General features: G+C 52.0%; 1 protein-coding gene across 6 annotated transcripts in view; it reads left to right on the top strand.

Annotated features, from left to right (window-relative positions):
- SUSD3 (sushi domain containing 3) overlaps positions 1 to 12,828 on the top strand; it is a 69,353-nt gene that overhangs the window by 34,923 nt on the left and 21,602 nt on the right. The window contains exon 1 of one of the 6 annotated variants that reach the window (XM_084530477.1): positions 1,602 to 1,767. The exons of 4 other annotated variants lie outside the window; for them this stretch is intronic. In XM_084530477.1, coding sequence (XP_084386603.1) covers positions 1,680 to 1,767 — 88 coding nt within the window. In that variant the 5' untranslated portion in view covers positions 1,602 to 1,679. Of the gene's footprint in view, positions 1 to 1,601; positions 1,768 to 12,828 lie in introns of those variants that run through there. One more of the 6 variants, XM_084530474.1, reaches the window with a different exon arrangement.

Genomic DNA, 12,828 nt, shown 5'->3' with positions numbered 1-12,828 from the left:
GCAGCCTTGAGCCAGCCCTAATAACTGGGATTAGAAAATGGTGCCTTAGGGCAGCTTAGTGAAATCCAGCAGTCAAACAACCCCTACACAAAGGCAACAAGTGTCTAGTTGGGCTGCATTGCTTCCAGTGGTGCTGAAGGCTAAGTAAGGGGTCTGCCATAGAAAAACTGGGCTTCAGCATGGAAGCTTTCATGATTTCTAAGTTGCGCTTTCCATGCTCTTCCTTCTTTCCCCCCTAATTTCCTGTATGCATTCCCATTATACTGATGAGATTTGTCACTAAATTGAAAGCATATTGGCATGGGAGGGGTGGCACTCAAAGTGCAATCACGTTGCCGTTGTTCAGAGGTGGACAGCAACACCTTGCTTGGGCAAAACTCCCTTTTATTACAGCTGGACTTTAAGTAAGCATTACAGAAATTGGGTCAGTGTAATTGGCCACCACCTCTACTGAAATCAGCAGCAAGACTTGTGCTGGTGGCAGCACGAGCTGTCACCTCACGGGTGGCTCCAGCCATGGCCCTAGGGCTGCCCTGTGCTGGGGGCTTGCCCAGCAGGCGTTTTCAGGACCTGCCTCCCTGCTGGGCAAAGCTTTGCTTTCGGTTATGAAGAAAGACTGGCTGCCCGTAGGAGGGGAGAAGAGTTCACATTCTGCTTTGGCACTTGCTTCTGGAGGTGCGTGTAACAGGAGGTCTGGCTTGTAACACGGTAACGCGGGGTGTGCGACCTTGCCATAGCAGCTGTCGGAGCGGTGACTGGAGGACAAAATCGCTGAGGCACTCGCCTGCCTTCGGTGTTCCTCCGGCTTCAAGGACAGGATGGAGTGGACTGTGGGAGCTATCGCTCCTGGGGCCTTCAAGTGGATTTTGGAGTATTTGGCATTAGTGCAAATGCAGACCTCATTTGTAAGCTGCAGAATTTTCCAAAAAAAAAAAAAAGCCACACTTTTTTTCCTAGAGCATGACTATTACTTTTAAAACCTGTGTTTTGGTTGTAGAGCTGGAAATAGCAGCCCTCTGTATCCGCAGCACAGAGGAAGGGGCGCCGTGCCCGGGCGCAGCGCAGCCGTGGCACCCGTGGGTTCGGTCCCTTGCCGCTTGCACTGCCAGCAGAGCCTCGGATCTCCCTCAGCCTGTCTGGGCTCGGTGCGTGTTGGAATTTCATCTCCCCAATCTGCTCCTGCAGACTTTTTTTTTTTTTTTTAATTCATGTGGAAAAAAAATAATAATGAGAGGGTAAAATAAGCGGAGCGAGAGCGAGCGTCAATAGCCCCAGCCCGTATGCTCAGCGCCTTCCTGCAGAGCTCCCGCAGCAGGGCCCCGCTCAGCCCCCGGCGCTGCCTTAGGGCCCCGGGCAGGGCCAGCACCCAGGGGTGCTGGGCGGGGGCTGAGCCCCGCTCCCTGCCCCGAGCCTTAGGGCCACGGCCGGGAGCGCTGGCCCAGCCCCGCGGGGGCCGAGTTTGGGGTCAGCTGGCGGTGACCTGGGGGTGGCTGTGTGTCACCCCGGGCCTCACCCCGCCTTCCTCCTCCTCCTCCTCCCCGGGGCGGGGCGGGCTGCCGGCGGCTCCCCCGGGACACCGCCTCCCCCCGGCCCGGCCCCGGCGGCGGAGGCGGGCACGGCTGCACCTGCCGGCACGGCTCGGCTCGGCTCAGCACGGCTCGGCACAGCTCAGCCCAGCCATGCCGGCAGCCACGGCGCCGGGCCCGGAGGTGCCGCGGAGCGCTGCGCCCGGCCGGGACGGCGGCGGCCCCCCCCGCGGCTACACAGGTAGGGAGGGATGCGGCCAGGCCCTCCTTTAGGGCACGGGGCGGGACCCCTGGGGGGGCTTGGGGTCTCCTGTCCCGCCCCCAAGGCTGCGGGACCCCCGTCGAGGGGCTGCGGCTGCCCCAGGTGTGGGCTCCCCTCGGCCGCCCCCTCCCCGCGGCACCCCCCGAGCCCTGGGGGCACCCCGGGGGGCGGCGAGGCCCCCGCCGTGCTCGCAGGGGGCTCGGAGCTGGGCAGGAGCAGGGAGATCGGTGGGGCCGGCAGCTCGGAGCTGGGCAGCAGCCGGGGGAGCTGGCGGGGCACGGCCCGGGGGGGGCGGCTCGGCACGGGGCGCGCTGCCGGCAGCTGCCGGCCCCCGGCACAGCCAGCGGCGGGCAACGGCCCGGGGAGAAAATGGAGCCCCGGGCGCTCCGCTGGAACGGGGCGATGCACCGAGGGCTGCGATGGGAAATGCATCAAAGCTCTCTTGCTTCCTCTTCTCCCCCCTCCGCCCCAGTTTCGTTGCTCAACTTGGGCAGGGGAGCGCGTTTCCAGAGCTCCTTGGCTGGGCTGGGAGCGGTGAACTTGCTGCCGATTGGGCTCTGGCCCTAGCGCAGGTGGGACGCGCCCGCTGCACCTGGGCTGTCGCCTCTGCAGCTTTCAGGGGCTGGGGGGCACAGGGGGGTCCTGCTGCCCGCGGCGGTGCTGGATCGGGCTCCAGCAGCTGCCTGCTCGCTGCCCCGGCGAGCCCTGAAGCTGGCAAGGTAAAGCGAGAGGAGCCTGCCGGAGCTCTGCGCCGCGCTGCTCGCCCAGGCTCTCCCTGCCTGCTGCAGCTTGCGGTGTAGGCAGTTCCCTGCCTTCAGCACCAGCAGCGCTCAGCACTTCTCGAGCCCCGGGACCTCATCCTCCTGCAGCCCGTCCCCCCACGCCCACCTCGCTGGGATCGAGTTCACCCCCGCGGTCCCGGCGGGCTTTATCGATGACCCGGTTTTTATGATGCTGATGGAAACGAGCAAACGCGTTCGGGCTGATGGTGTAGCGATGCTTTAAACTGCACCCGCCGAGTGTGCCTAACTGCGCGTTTCATTTGAATTTAATAGCGCGGTTCGTTTTTAAAAACAGGGAACAGCTTCTGGGGAGCGTCCCTCAGAATTAACAACTCAAACTCAGGCGTGGACACCGTTTCTCTAATTTTTGCTAATTATTGGCTTTTTTGCTTGTGTAAAATCACATGTGTTGGGCTCCATTTAGTTGTTGTGTTAAACTGTCCCCTCGGACTGGGCTGTGCTACCAGGCAAGATGGGTCAGAAGGGGCACGTCCCATGTGCTCAGCCTTTCCTCTTCCTGAGTGGGATAATCTTGCCCCCTTTACCTGTGGCAAAACTCCCAGAAGTGTGGGATCGACCAAAAAATCCCGGCATGCAGACTGGCATCTCAGCCTCGGTTAATGCCTTGGATGCCCACAAACCTGACTCCTGGGTCAAGCCGGATCGCTGTGCTTCACAGCTAGCAAGTACAGGCATTTTTCACCATCTGTATTTTTGAAGTCAGAACAAGAGAATGTGGTGTTATGCTTGTTGTAGTACCTCTAAGGAGACGTTTCTTCCTGTACTGAAGAACCTGATTATTTAGGCTTTGTGTGGAGAGGCTGAAAGGGAGAAACCTATTTTCAGGCCAGGGCTAGCAAGGGGCAGTCCTCCTTCTGCTGTGTTCCCAACCAGAACAGCTCTCACTGTCCTTCCCAAACCACCTGCAACAGTGATGTGGACCAGGAGTTATTATTAGTGGGTGCCAGATTGGAGTCAAAAGGGGCTGGACAGGACCACGGCATAGATACATCTGCATGTAAGTCCACATCGATTGTGGGGCCAGCAGAGATGCTTGCAGCAGGCACTTTTGCCAGACCCACCACTGCCATGCTCCCCGCAAGCTCCCTCACAGCCTCTTTGCCCACTGCTGTGGAGTCTGTTCTGCCCTTCCCCATCCACACAGGTTTCACCTTGGCTGGATATCAGTTTGTTGCTACAAGTGTACTGAGCTAGCCGGATGTGCTGCTGTTAAATCTGAGTGGTTTGGATAGCTAAAATTATGGCTACTTGGTGTATAATTTTTAATTAAACTCTTGCTCAGGATGCTTAATTTAAAATGTGATGTGTTGTTTATGCAGCAGCATTTGCAGAAGTGACCTCCAGAGAGAGCTGATGACAACTGTTATACAGCACCTTTCATTTATTGTGTAGTTATTGGTGATCATTTTTCTTTGCTGCTTTGATTGAGTAAAATTTCTGGCCATGGCCTGCAGGGCGCTAATAAGTCTCGTGGATAAACTCCTTTGCGTGCTCCTTGTGCAGGGGATGAATGAAAGCATTGCAAGATTTCCATTTGAATCAATATATGAATGAGAGGGAAGTTAAATTCATTGCACAGCCTGATGCATTTAACACTTAGGGTCTGACAGCTTCCTGCAACGCAGTTGTGACATTCAGGCATGCTCTGCTCTTCCTGCTCCTGCCTGCCTGCTGAGGGCTGGCATCTCTCTCCCACTGTCCCTACTGGACTGAACCCAGGGGGACCGCTGCCACCCTTTGCTGGGGAAGGTTCAGCAGGGCATTGCAAAGCAAGCAGCGAGCTCAGCCTCATTTCCACCTCCCGGTCACAGCCAAGCAACAGCTGTGGCTGCAGGTGGGCGCTGGGATGCTCGCTGTGCTTCTCTCGTGCTCTGCTAGCAGACGGGCAAACGCGCAGAGCAGGAGCGTGGGCAGGGGAAGAGTGCAGCAAACTGTCCCGGTGCCTCTCGAGGCTGCAAAGAAGCCTTCTTCTATTGTGTTTTTAAATGATACTGATGCTTTTATGTTCTCCTTATCGTCTTGTGGTTGTTGTGCTGTCACAGCAGCATTACGGCATTATTGCCTTGCTGCAGGAGTTTACTGTGGACAGATGCTCATCAACCATCTCTTGCCAGGCCCGTTATATTATCTGGAGATGCCTGTGAAATTCTGAAATGCTCATTGAAGTGGTGACTGAGCGGTTTCCTGCCCTATGGGCACTGTCAAGCAGAGGCAGGGATGGCCCTGTGGCTGCAGAGCTGCGGGCAGCACAGCCGCTGGGCTGTCACTGAGGTGCTGCTGCCCCTGAAGCTGCTCAGATTATAGCAGGGGGCTCATCGGGTGGAATAGGAAAGGGAGGAAGGAGTAGTAAAGGTGTGTAATTATTTTCAGTCTCCACATCACTGAAGCTGGGGCTCTAGCCCTCTGTTTGTCTAGAACGGCACCTTGGTTTGTGCTGTGGTTCTTCCCCCAGCCCCCAGTGCAATCATGTAGCTCTTTTAAGGCTGCTCTGCCCCAGATTGGGGCAGCACCTGCTGCTAGAAACACCAACCTGCTTCTGCAAATGCATCAGTGCAGCCACAGACAAAGGTAATGTAGGAAAGAAAAACAAAATGTGTCAGAAACTATGATGCCAGGTTAGAACTTGGTAGCTCTCTTGCTGCTGGGCTGTTGGTAGTTGTGGTTCGGCCATATCCCTCTGCTTTCCCAAACCAGGAGGGAAGAGAGGCTGCCTGAGGTAAGCTGCAAATAACCTGTGGGTTGTGCCACAGGAAACCGTACGTGCTAAGTCCAGACAAATTCCTGCAAGAAGTTACCTAGCAGGCACCATTTAGGGGAAAGACACCACCTCTGGCTTAGGACAGACCTGAGCTGTGATATGCTTGAGGAGGTATCGCTCGGTACTTGCTCGGTTGTACTCTTCTCTGGGTGGCCGTGCTGGGACAGAAGTACCAGGCCAGTTTAGCTTTGGTGTGACCCATGGTGTCTGTCCTTTTGGCACATGCTGTTTTTGTTTTGCAGTGAGGTTGTGTCCTTGCCAGTGCAGAAACTGAAAACATGTCACGAGAACTTATGGCTGCTCTTCCAGGAAAGCAAAAGCACAGTTGTTCAGAGCAGAGAGCACTGCGGCTCCGCAGGTGGGCTGCAAGGAGGTTCTCGGCTCACTCCTGTGATCCCAAGGTGCAGCTTGGTTTCTAAACTGGGGAAGAAAATCTTCATCCTGAATTTTCATTCTGCAGGGCAGGATGTGAGACAACCTGGAGCAGATGGGCTTGTAATTTCTTAAAGGGTTATTTCTCCTTCCTTTTTCTCCCATGAGATCAAAGTGAAACCTTCTATTAAATAAAATAAAAGAAGCGGTGGTGGCAGAATTTCAGCTAATTGGCTTTATCTCCTGTACTGCAAAATGCTAATCTCAGTGGCTCTGTGTTTGGACCAAGCATTGTTATTGCTTTGAGAGATTGATTTTTGTGCTTGTCATAAAAACTCTAGAACGATGCGAAATAGAGAAGGAGACGAGTTATGAGGTGGTGTAGCACAGTCCTCCACAGTGCAAGATGTTTCCCTGTTGTACTCTCCAATACTTTGTCCAAGCGCCTCTTAAATTACCTAGGTTATAGAGATGAATTATGTCTAGATGTATGAATTTCAGCTAGGGAACGAAGTGAGCTGAATGTCTTGGAACCAGAACACTGACATTTCAGCTCCAAACCCACCCAAACAACCCTGCAATCTCTGGGTTTGCTGTGCCTGGGGAGCTGAGGGACCAAGCTGCTGGCTTGGCTGCTCCCTGTGTGGCAGGGCAAGGAGATCCCTGGGCTCCCGTGGGAAGCTGAGTCTCCCAGCATATCTGAAACTCTGCGACAAAGGGAATTTTAACTGTGTGGAAATTAGCACGAGATACTTACCTCATTTGTCAGGATTGCCGCTCCCTTTTAACGCACCTGGCACCGCAGCACTTTGCCTTCAATAATTTGACAGGGACAAGGCAGCACGTAGGACAGTTCCTTGTTTTCACTTAGGCATTTTATTGGCAACGCTGTCTTTCAAATGCAGTCGTAGATAAGCAGCTGTGTTACTCTGTGGAGCAGTTTAGACTGGCTCTGCGGATCCGAAGAGTGACAGGGAGATGATTTTGCATTTGCAGTGGAAGCCTGCCTTGCTCGCTTTGTGTTTTGCCGTGAGATGACAATGAGAAATGCGCAAGTTGCAGAATGAGCAAGCACGCACCAAATAAAATCAATTCCTGTATCTGTGGAGGGTCCCGGAGGCCGGGCTGAGTGGGGCCTGCTTTATGTAGCAGTGTTTGCTGGTGGGGCCTGGAACACCAGGGCTGGGACTGGCCCAGCAGCACGGTGGTGTCAGCATCAGTCGGAACAGCTCCTGGAAGCACAGGTGAACTGATTGCTTTCCCTTTAATGTAGTTGTAAGTGGTTACTGAGGCCTTATCTCTGGGATAAAATAAAGCCAAACACAGCACCATGCACCTGTACGAGTCTCCTAAGCAGAGGGTCTTTGGGAATTGTTTAGGGAAGTGACGGCGTGGACAGGAGCTGGGATAGGTGTGGGGAAGATGGTGGGTAAAAACCTGAGTGAAAGTGGGGCCTTGGAAGCAGCGTTTAGAGGGAGCCCCTGGGCTGGGGTGGCAGGAGGAGGCGCTGGGGGCACGGCACATCTGGTTGTTTGGTTCCCTAGCTCAGGAGAGCAGAAACGTCTGCCTTCATGTGGGGAGCAGGATGAGGCACAGGAGGGCTTCTCCCCACGTGCCCAGTGCTCTCCAGCACTACGAGCTTTGCTGCCCGGTCAGGTCGCAAGGCACACCCAGCCTGGCAGGGCTGCTTTCGCCTTTCTCCACAATGAGCGGCCCCACAAAGCTGGTGCTGTTTTGTACAGGCAAGGAGGAGCTGTAGCATTCAGCCTGTTACTGGAATACAGGCTGGAACCAAGTTTCTCCCTCTGTTTAACCCTAGGCTACCCCTGCCTGAACACATAAGCCTTCCAAAAGCCGTCTGTCATCTAGCTCACTGGCAGAGCCCGAGGCAGGCCGGAGCATCCTGTGTGAGTGGGGCTGCTGCCCTTTGGTCCCTGTGCCTAAGCTGCTGGCCACCCTGCATGTAACTGGCCTGAAATCATTTACTGGTTTAGTGGAGAAGAGTAAACATGGTGGACAGCTTCCCTGTCCTTTCGCTGGTGTCCCCATCCATCTTCAAGTCATCTCCCGCTAATTCCGATGGCTGGGGAGGCCCCAGGCAGATGTGCCCATCGACTCGCACTGTTAATCATTGCGGGGCTGGCAGGGCTGCTGCAGGCTGGGGCAGGGCTTCCACACCCCCAGCTGTGGCCGAGCTGTTCTGCTGTCCCGTTGCTGCTGTGTGCAAAGCCTGGCACCAGAAAGCCCACCCCGGCAGCAAAAAGGAGGGAAGGAAAATGACAAGCGATAAAAACTGCTAAGGGGGCTTTAAAATCTGTTACTGTCTCAGTCCATGAATGATTTCTATCGCCATAATAAATTGCATGCTATTGCTAAGTCTTGCAGACCAGTGTCTAAAAAAATCAATTATTCACAGAAATTCTTGCTGACAGCTGTGAATGGCAGGTCACTGCTCTGTGGTGCGCTTTTAGCATCTTCAAGCAGCAAACTGGGTAAGGAACAGCAAAGGGGAACAAATGCAGGTGAGCTCACTGGCGTTCAGGTTGGTTTTGTTTAGCAGGGTGGCTGGAAATGCCCTGGCTCTGTGGGCCCAAGAGATGGGCAGAAAGCAGTACCATTTATTGCTGTGGCATCTGTGCTGATCCTGAGTGGGGTCGGGGCTGGGCAGTGAGGACTGCGTCTGGCCCTGTATGCTGACACTTGCACTGGGGCCATCTCAGAGCAAAGGGGTGACAGCCGCTGCCAGGGGGCTGGGCAAGTGGTGCCAGAACTGTCACCAGTGAGGAAGTCAGGGACTGTGCTACAAGTTGGGACAGAAGAAGGGAAAATGTTTTTCCAGGTTGACCCACATTGCTGCTATACTGGAGTGTCTAGCTGCAAGAGAACAGACAAACCTGTATTAAATGGTTTGTTTTAAAACAACAAAGTGGCTTCAAAAAAACGAGCTTGAAAATTTTCCATATTCCTTTGGAATAAGTGCTCTGAGCAAGCAACTCATATCTTGTCGATTTGGGCCAAAACTGAACATGTTTGCAGCAAGCGCTCCAAAGTGTCCACCTAGGCTTTCATTCTAGGGTGGATTTTGCAGAGACCGAGGCGGGTCTGGCCAGCTCAGCCCCTGCTTCAGCACTGTTGGGCCAAGGCAGCACCGGTGCCATGCTCAGCTCCTCGCCCTGGCTGCAGGGATTTTGGCGGCACACAAAGGTTGTCACCGGCAGGCAGACGTGGTGTGAACGTGAGAGGCCACCTCGTCAGGGGACATCTGCTTTTATCGGCGACATTCACCACCCTCTGCACAAACCAGGGCAGCTGTTAGAGGCAGATAGCCTGCTGTGGGTGCTGCGTGGGGCTCTTGTAGTGCCCGGGTTAGCGGGGATGCACAGGGACATGCACATCCTTCCCGCAGGACACAGCTGCTGGCTCCTGTGGGGTGCAACAGGGGCAAGAGCAGCGGGTTCTGCCCTGGTCAAACGTAAGGCAGGGCATCCTTCATCCATCTGTGGCACCGAATGGATCCGTCCTCTCCCCATGAAAGTAGGTCTGAGGTTTTCTTTTGGCTTCTCCAGTTGGCAGCGTTTCAATGAAGCGCTGAGTTTCTCCCCTTTCTATTGCAAATTAAATGTACCAAAAGCCATATTAAAAGCAGGAGATTCCTGATATTGCCAGGGCATCTTATTCGTGCTCAGTTTTTTCATCATGCGTGTTCAGATAAGAATTTCTATTGCGCACACTGTGCCCGTTTGAGATGTCGAGGTTGCTAGCTGAGCTCTGCCAGCTCTCCTTGTCTGCACAGCCCACTGAGGGCCACCAGAAGCACCCACCAGTGCCTTGTGTGTTGAAACTGTAGCTCTGGAGCCTAATGGACAGAACTGCTGCCAGTTTCTCTGTGTTACTTTCTTTACCTGCAAAAAACAGTAAAATCTGAGTCTTGCTCAGTTTACTGAAGATGTAGTTAATTTAATTTTGGCAAGAAAACATTGATAATTATGTAGGGAAGCCAGAAAGTGTTGAATTTGTTACCAGCTTGCTTTCAGGTTAAATATAAAATTGATGAACTTAAGTGTTTAAAAAAATAATAAAATAAAACTCATCTCCTCTAAAGAGAAAAAGGCAAATGGCTTTACAGGTTTCTCAGAGGTGCTAAACCATTTTGTAGGTGAAAAGCCACAAAGCTGAGGCATGTTCTGACAGAATGGAGTTTTTCTGGCCCCTGTGCTGGGTCCAGAGCTAATAACGTGTTTGTATTAGAACTGGCTGGACAACACAGTTTCAACATTTTTCTTCTTTCTGCATTTTAAAGGGAACAAAAGCAAGGACAATTCCACCAGAGCTTCTGCTCTCAGGCATGAGGGCCAGGTTGCCCTATTTGGTTTTCCACAAACAAGTACCCAGAGCCTTCTCCAGAGCCCAGAAATGCCCATCAGAAACACTGTAAAAATCAATACCTGTGTGAGAAGTGTTCAGCTCTGCCACTGTAGCAGCATCAATCTCTGCTCATAAAACCTGCCATGGGAATGGTTTGGGCCAGCTCTGCTGTGCTGCCCAAGGTTCAAGCACACCATTTATTGCATTCACCCATCCTTTTTCTGCCTGTAACTTACTTGCAGATAAAGAGCATATAGCTGCTTGTAAATACTAAAAGGACTCAGTGCTCCTGGGATCTTGGTTATCTCAGTAGGAAGGGAGGCTGTTGTGGTAAGGAGAGGATTTAGGAAGTTTGACTCCTCTAAGTGGTTGGTGGTTCTCTGTCACGTTGGGCACCTGTATGGGCATGGCAAAGGGCTCACCAAGGATTGGCGGCTCCTAAACCTTGTCTGTTTTTCTATTGATACCTGATCTGTGTCAGCAAGATGCTAAATACCAAGTTGGATGCTAAAATCTAGATTGTTTTGGCCTTCTTTAGCATGCTTATTTATTTTTATTTAGTTTGTGGTGGTGGTTTTCTTGCAGTTACTGTGATGCTGAAAAAGGCTTTGAGCATTGTTCTGAGATAATAGATTACCTTTACTATTGCCAAGGAAAAAATTTAACTTTTCTGGTCATGGCAGTTTCCAGTGGAAGATGCAGTGCCTGGCTAATGGAGCCCATGCACTGCCTGCAGAAGTGTTGCAGTTGGCTGCACAGGTTTAACGAATGAGGGGTTATTCATGAGCACTGGGCAAAAGTAATGAAGCAAGTTGAAAATATAAACCTACAGGCTTCTCCAGCCCACTGCTCCCTCAGAAACACCTTGCCAGCAAGGACGAGGCTCTGAGCCTGGCTGGGGACAGCGGGGCCAAGGCAGCAGAGCGGGGCGTGGGGACTTTGGTCCTTGTAAATACCAGCACTTATTCCACAAGAAGCGGGGTTGTTGGACCTGGGAGATGAGCACAGTGAGGAGCAGACCCCTTGTGCCCAGACGTGGGGGCTTTGGGCTGCCCCACTGGGTCTGCCTGGGTGCAGTCAGGGTCTAGGCTGGAGCGCAACCGAATAGCTTGTTTCAAATTATTCCTCTTAATTTTATTCTCCATTGGACCTTTATTTTAGAAACAAGGCCACAAACTGTGCATTGTGCAAATGCATCATTTATTTATTATCTGCTTTGGAATGACAAAGGGGGAGCCCATCAGCAATATTAGCTCCTTCGCTAAACAATTGGCCACAAAAGCAGCTGCTGGCAGTGCTTCCATGGGTCATCTTTATTTGGGAACTGCTTCCATTGAGACATAACTCTGGTGTGCTCTATAGGGGATGCTTGTGGTTTTTTTTTTTGTTGTTTTATTTTGTTTGTTTGTTTTTTAATTATTATTTTATCTAATTTTTTAAATATAGAAGTAATGGTGAAGAGGTAAATGGATGAATGCTTTGAATTTATTTTAGGTTTAATGGATCCTTCCCATTCTTGAAAGTTGCAATATTAACTTTTCAGAAGTGTTATAACCTACTTTTCCAGTGCTGTTGGTAAACAGACTAATAAAATGCAGAAAACCCATCTGTTCTTGTTTTACTGGGGACTTCGTCAAATACCTCATTTTTCATTGAGTTCTTATTTCTCAATTAATCGTTCCCATAAGAAACATACTCAGTATCCTCTTTGTTGCTAGATCCCAGGGTAAAATCTACAGATGAGAATAACCTGACTTTGACATAAATTGGCAAAAAAAAATCAATGATGGAGATGGCAGTCCAGTGACTGGAACAAATCCTCTCTTAAAAGAGCACCATGCCATACACAAACAAGAACCACTTTACACCAATCCTACACATTATTTCTGTTGGAAATATGAGCAGATTGTGCATGTTGTCAGCAAACCCTAATCTAGCATCTCAGTGATATGTGACTTGGATTTTGCATGGATTAAAATTGCTGGCAGCCCCTGTAGACGGGGAGTATTTCAGAGCAGAACTGCGACATGGTTAGTGCTGACTCCTAAATCTCACCGTGGCTTGTTTGCTACATCGAGTGGCAAAAAAGCCAGATGAAAAATGCTGGGAGGGAGTGAAGGAGGAAAGAAAAAGGCTGGATATTGTAAATGGGGATGAACCAAATTTGTCTGGCTTAGATGTGGACCTGCCTGTGCAGGGTTCTGCAGGATGCAGGTGTGAGACTGCCAGAGTGCATTGCAAGGGTCTTGCTCAGAGGCAGAAGCCAAACGTTTGCTGCTGTCTGGTGATTTTTGCTCCCTTAGGCATGACAAGACCCTGAGGTAGGCTTCACCATCTCCTCTCTGCCAAAGGGCACCCTGAGTTGTCAGGAGCTGCGTAGCGGTCAATATGTTCCTGTGTGTTGTCAGACCTGGATTGCAGCTAATATAGTCATAGGTATATTAGCTGTATTAACTAATTGGCAGCCCTTCATTAAGGGAGTGGAGGCATCCTGCTGCTCTCAGCTGCATGGGAAAGCACCAGCGCCTGCTCAACCTCAGCACTGTTGGAAAGGTGATTTAGTGATTTACTGCCCGCTGCGTGCAGTCAGAGGTGAGGTGCAGCAGGATGGGATCCAAACCAAAATGGCTTCAGAACCCAGAAATGGCTCAGCACTTCTGGTGTCCCTTGTTCCTCCCACCAGGCCCCGCTGGTGGGTGCCCCTGTCCTGTCATGCTGCAGAGCCTCATTTAACCGCCACAA

This window comes from Aythya ferina (genome assembly GCF_964211825.1).
Source record: "Aythya ferina genome assembly, chromosome: 10".
Classification (NCBI taxonomy): Eukaryota; Metazoa; Chordata; class Aves; order Anseriformes; family Anatidae; genus Aythya; species Aythya ferina.
Note: the sequence above shows the minus strand (reverse complement) of the source record. Positions and strands in the feature narration are given on the sequence as shown.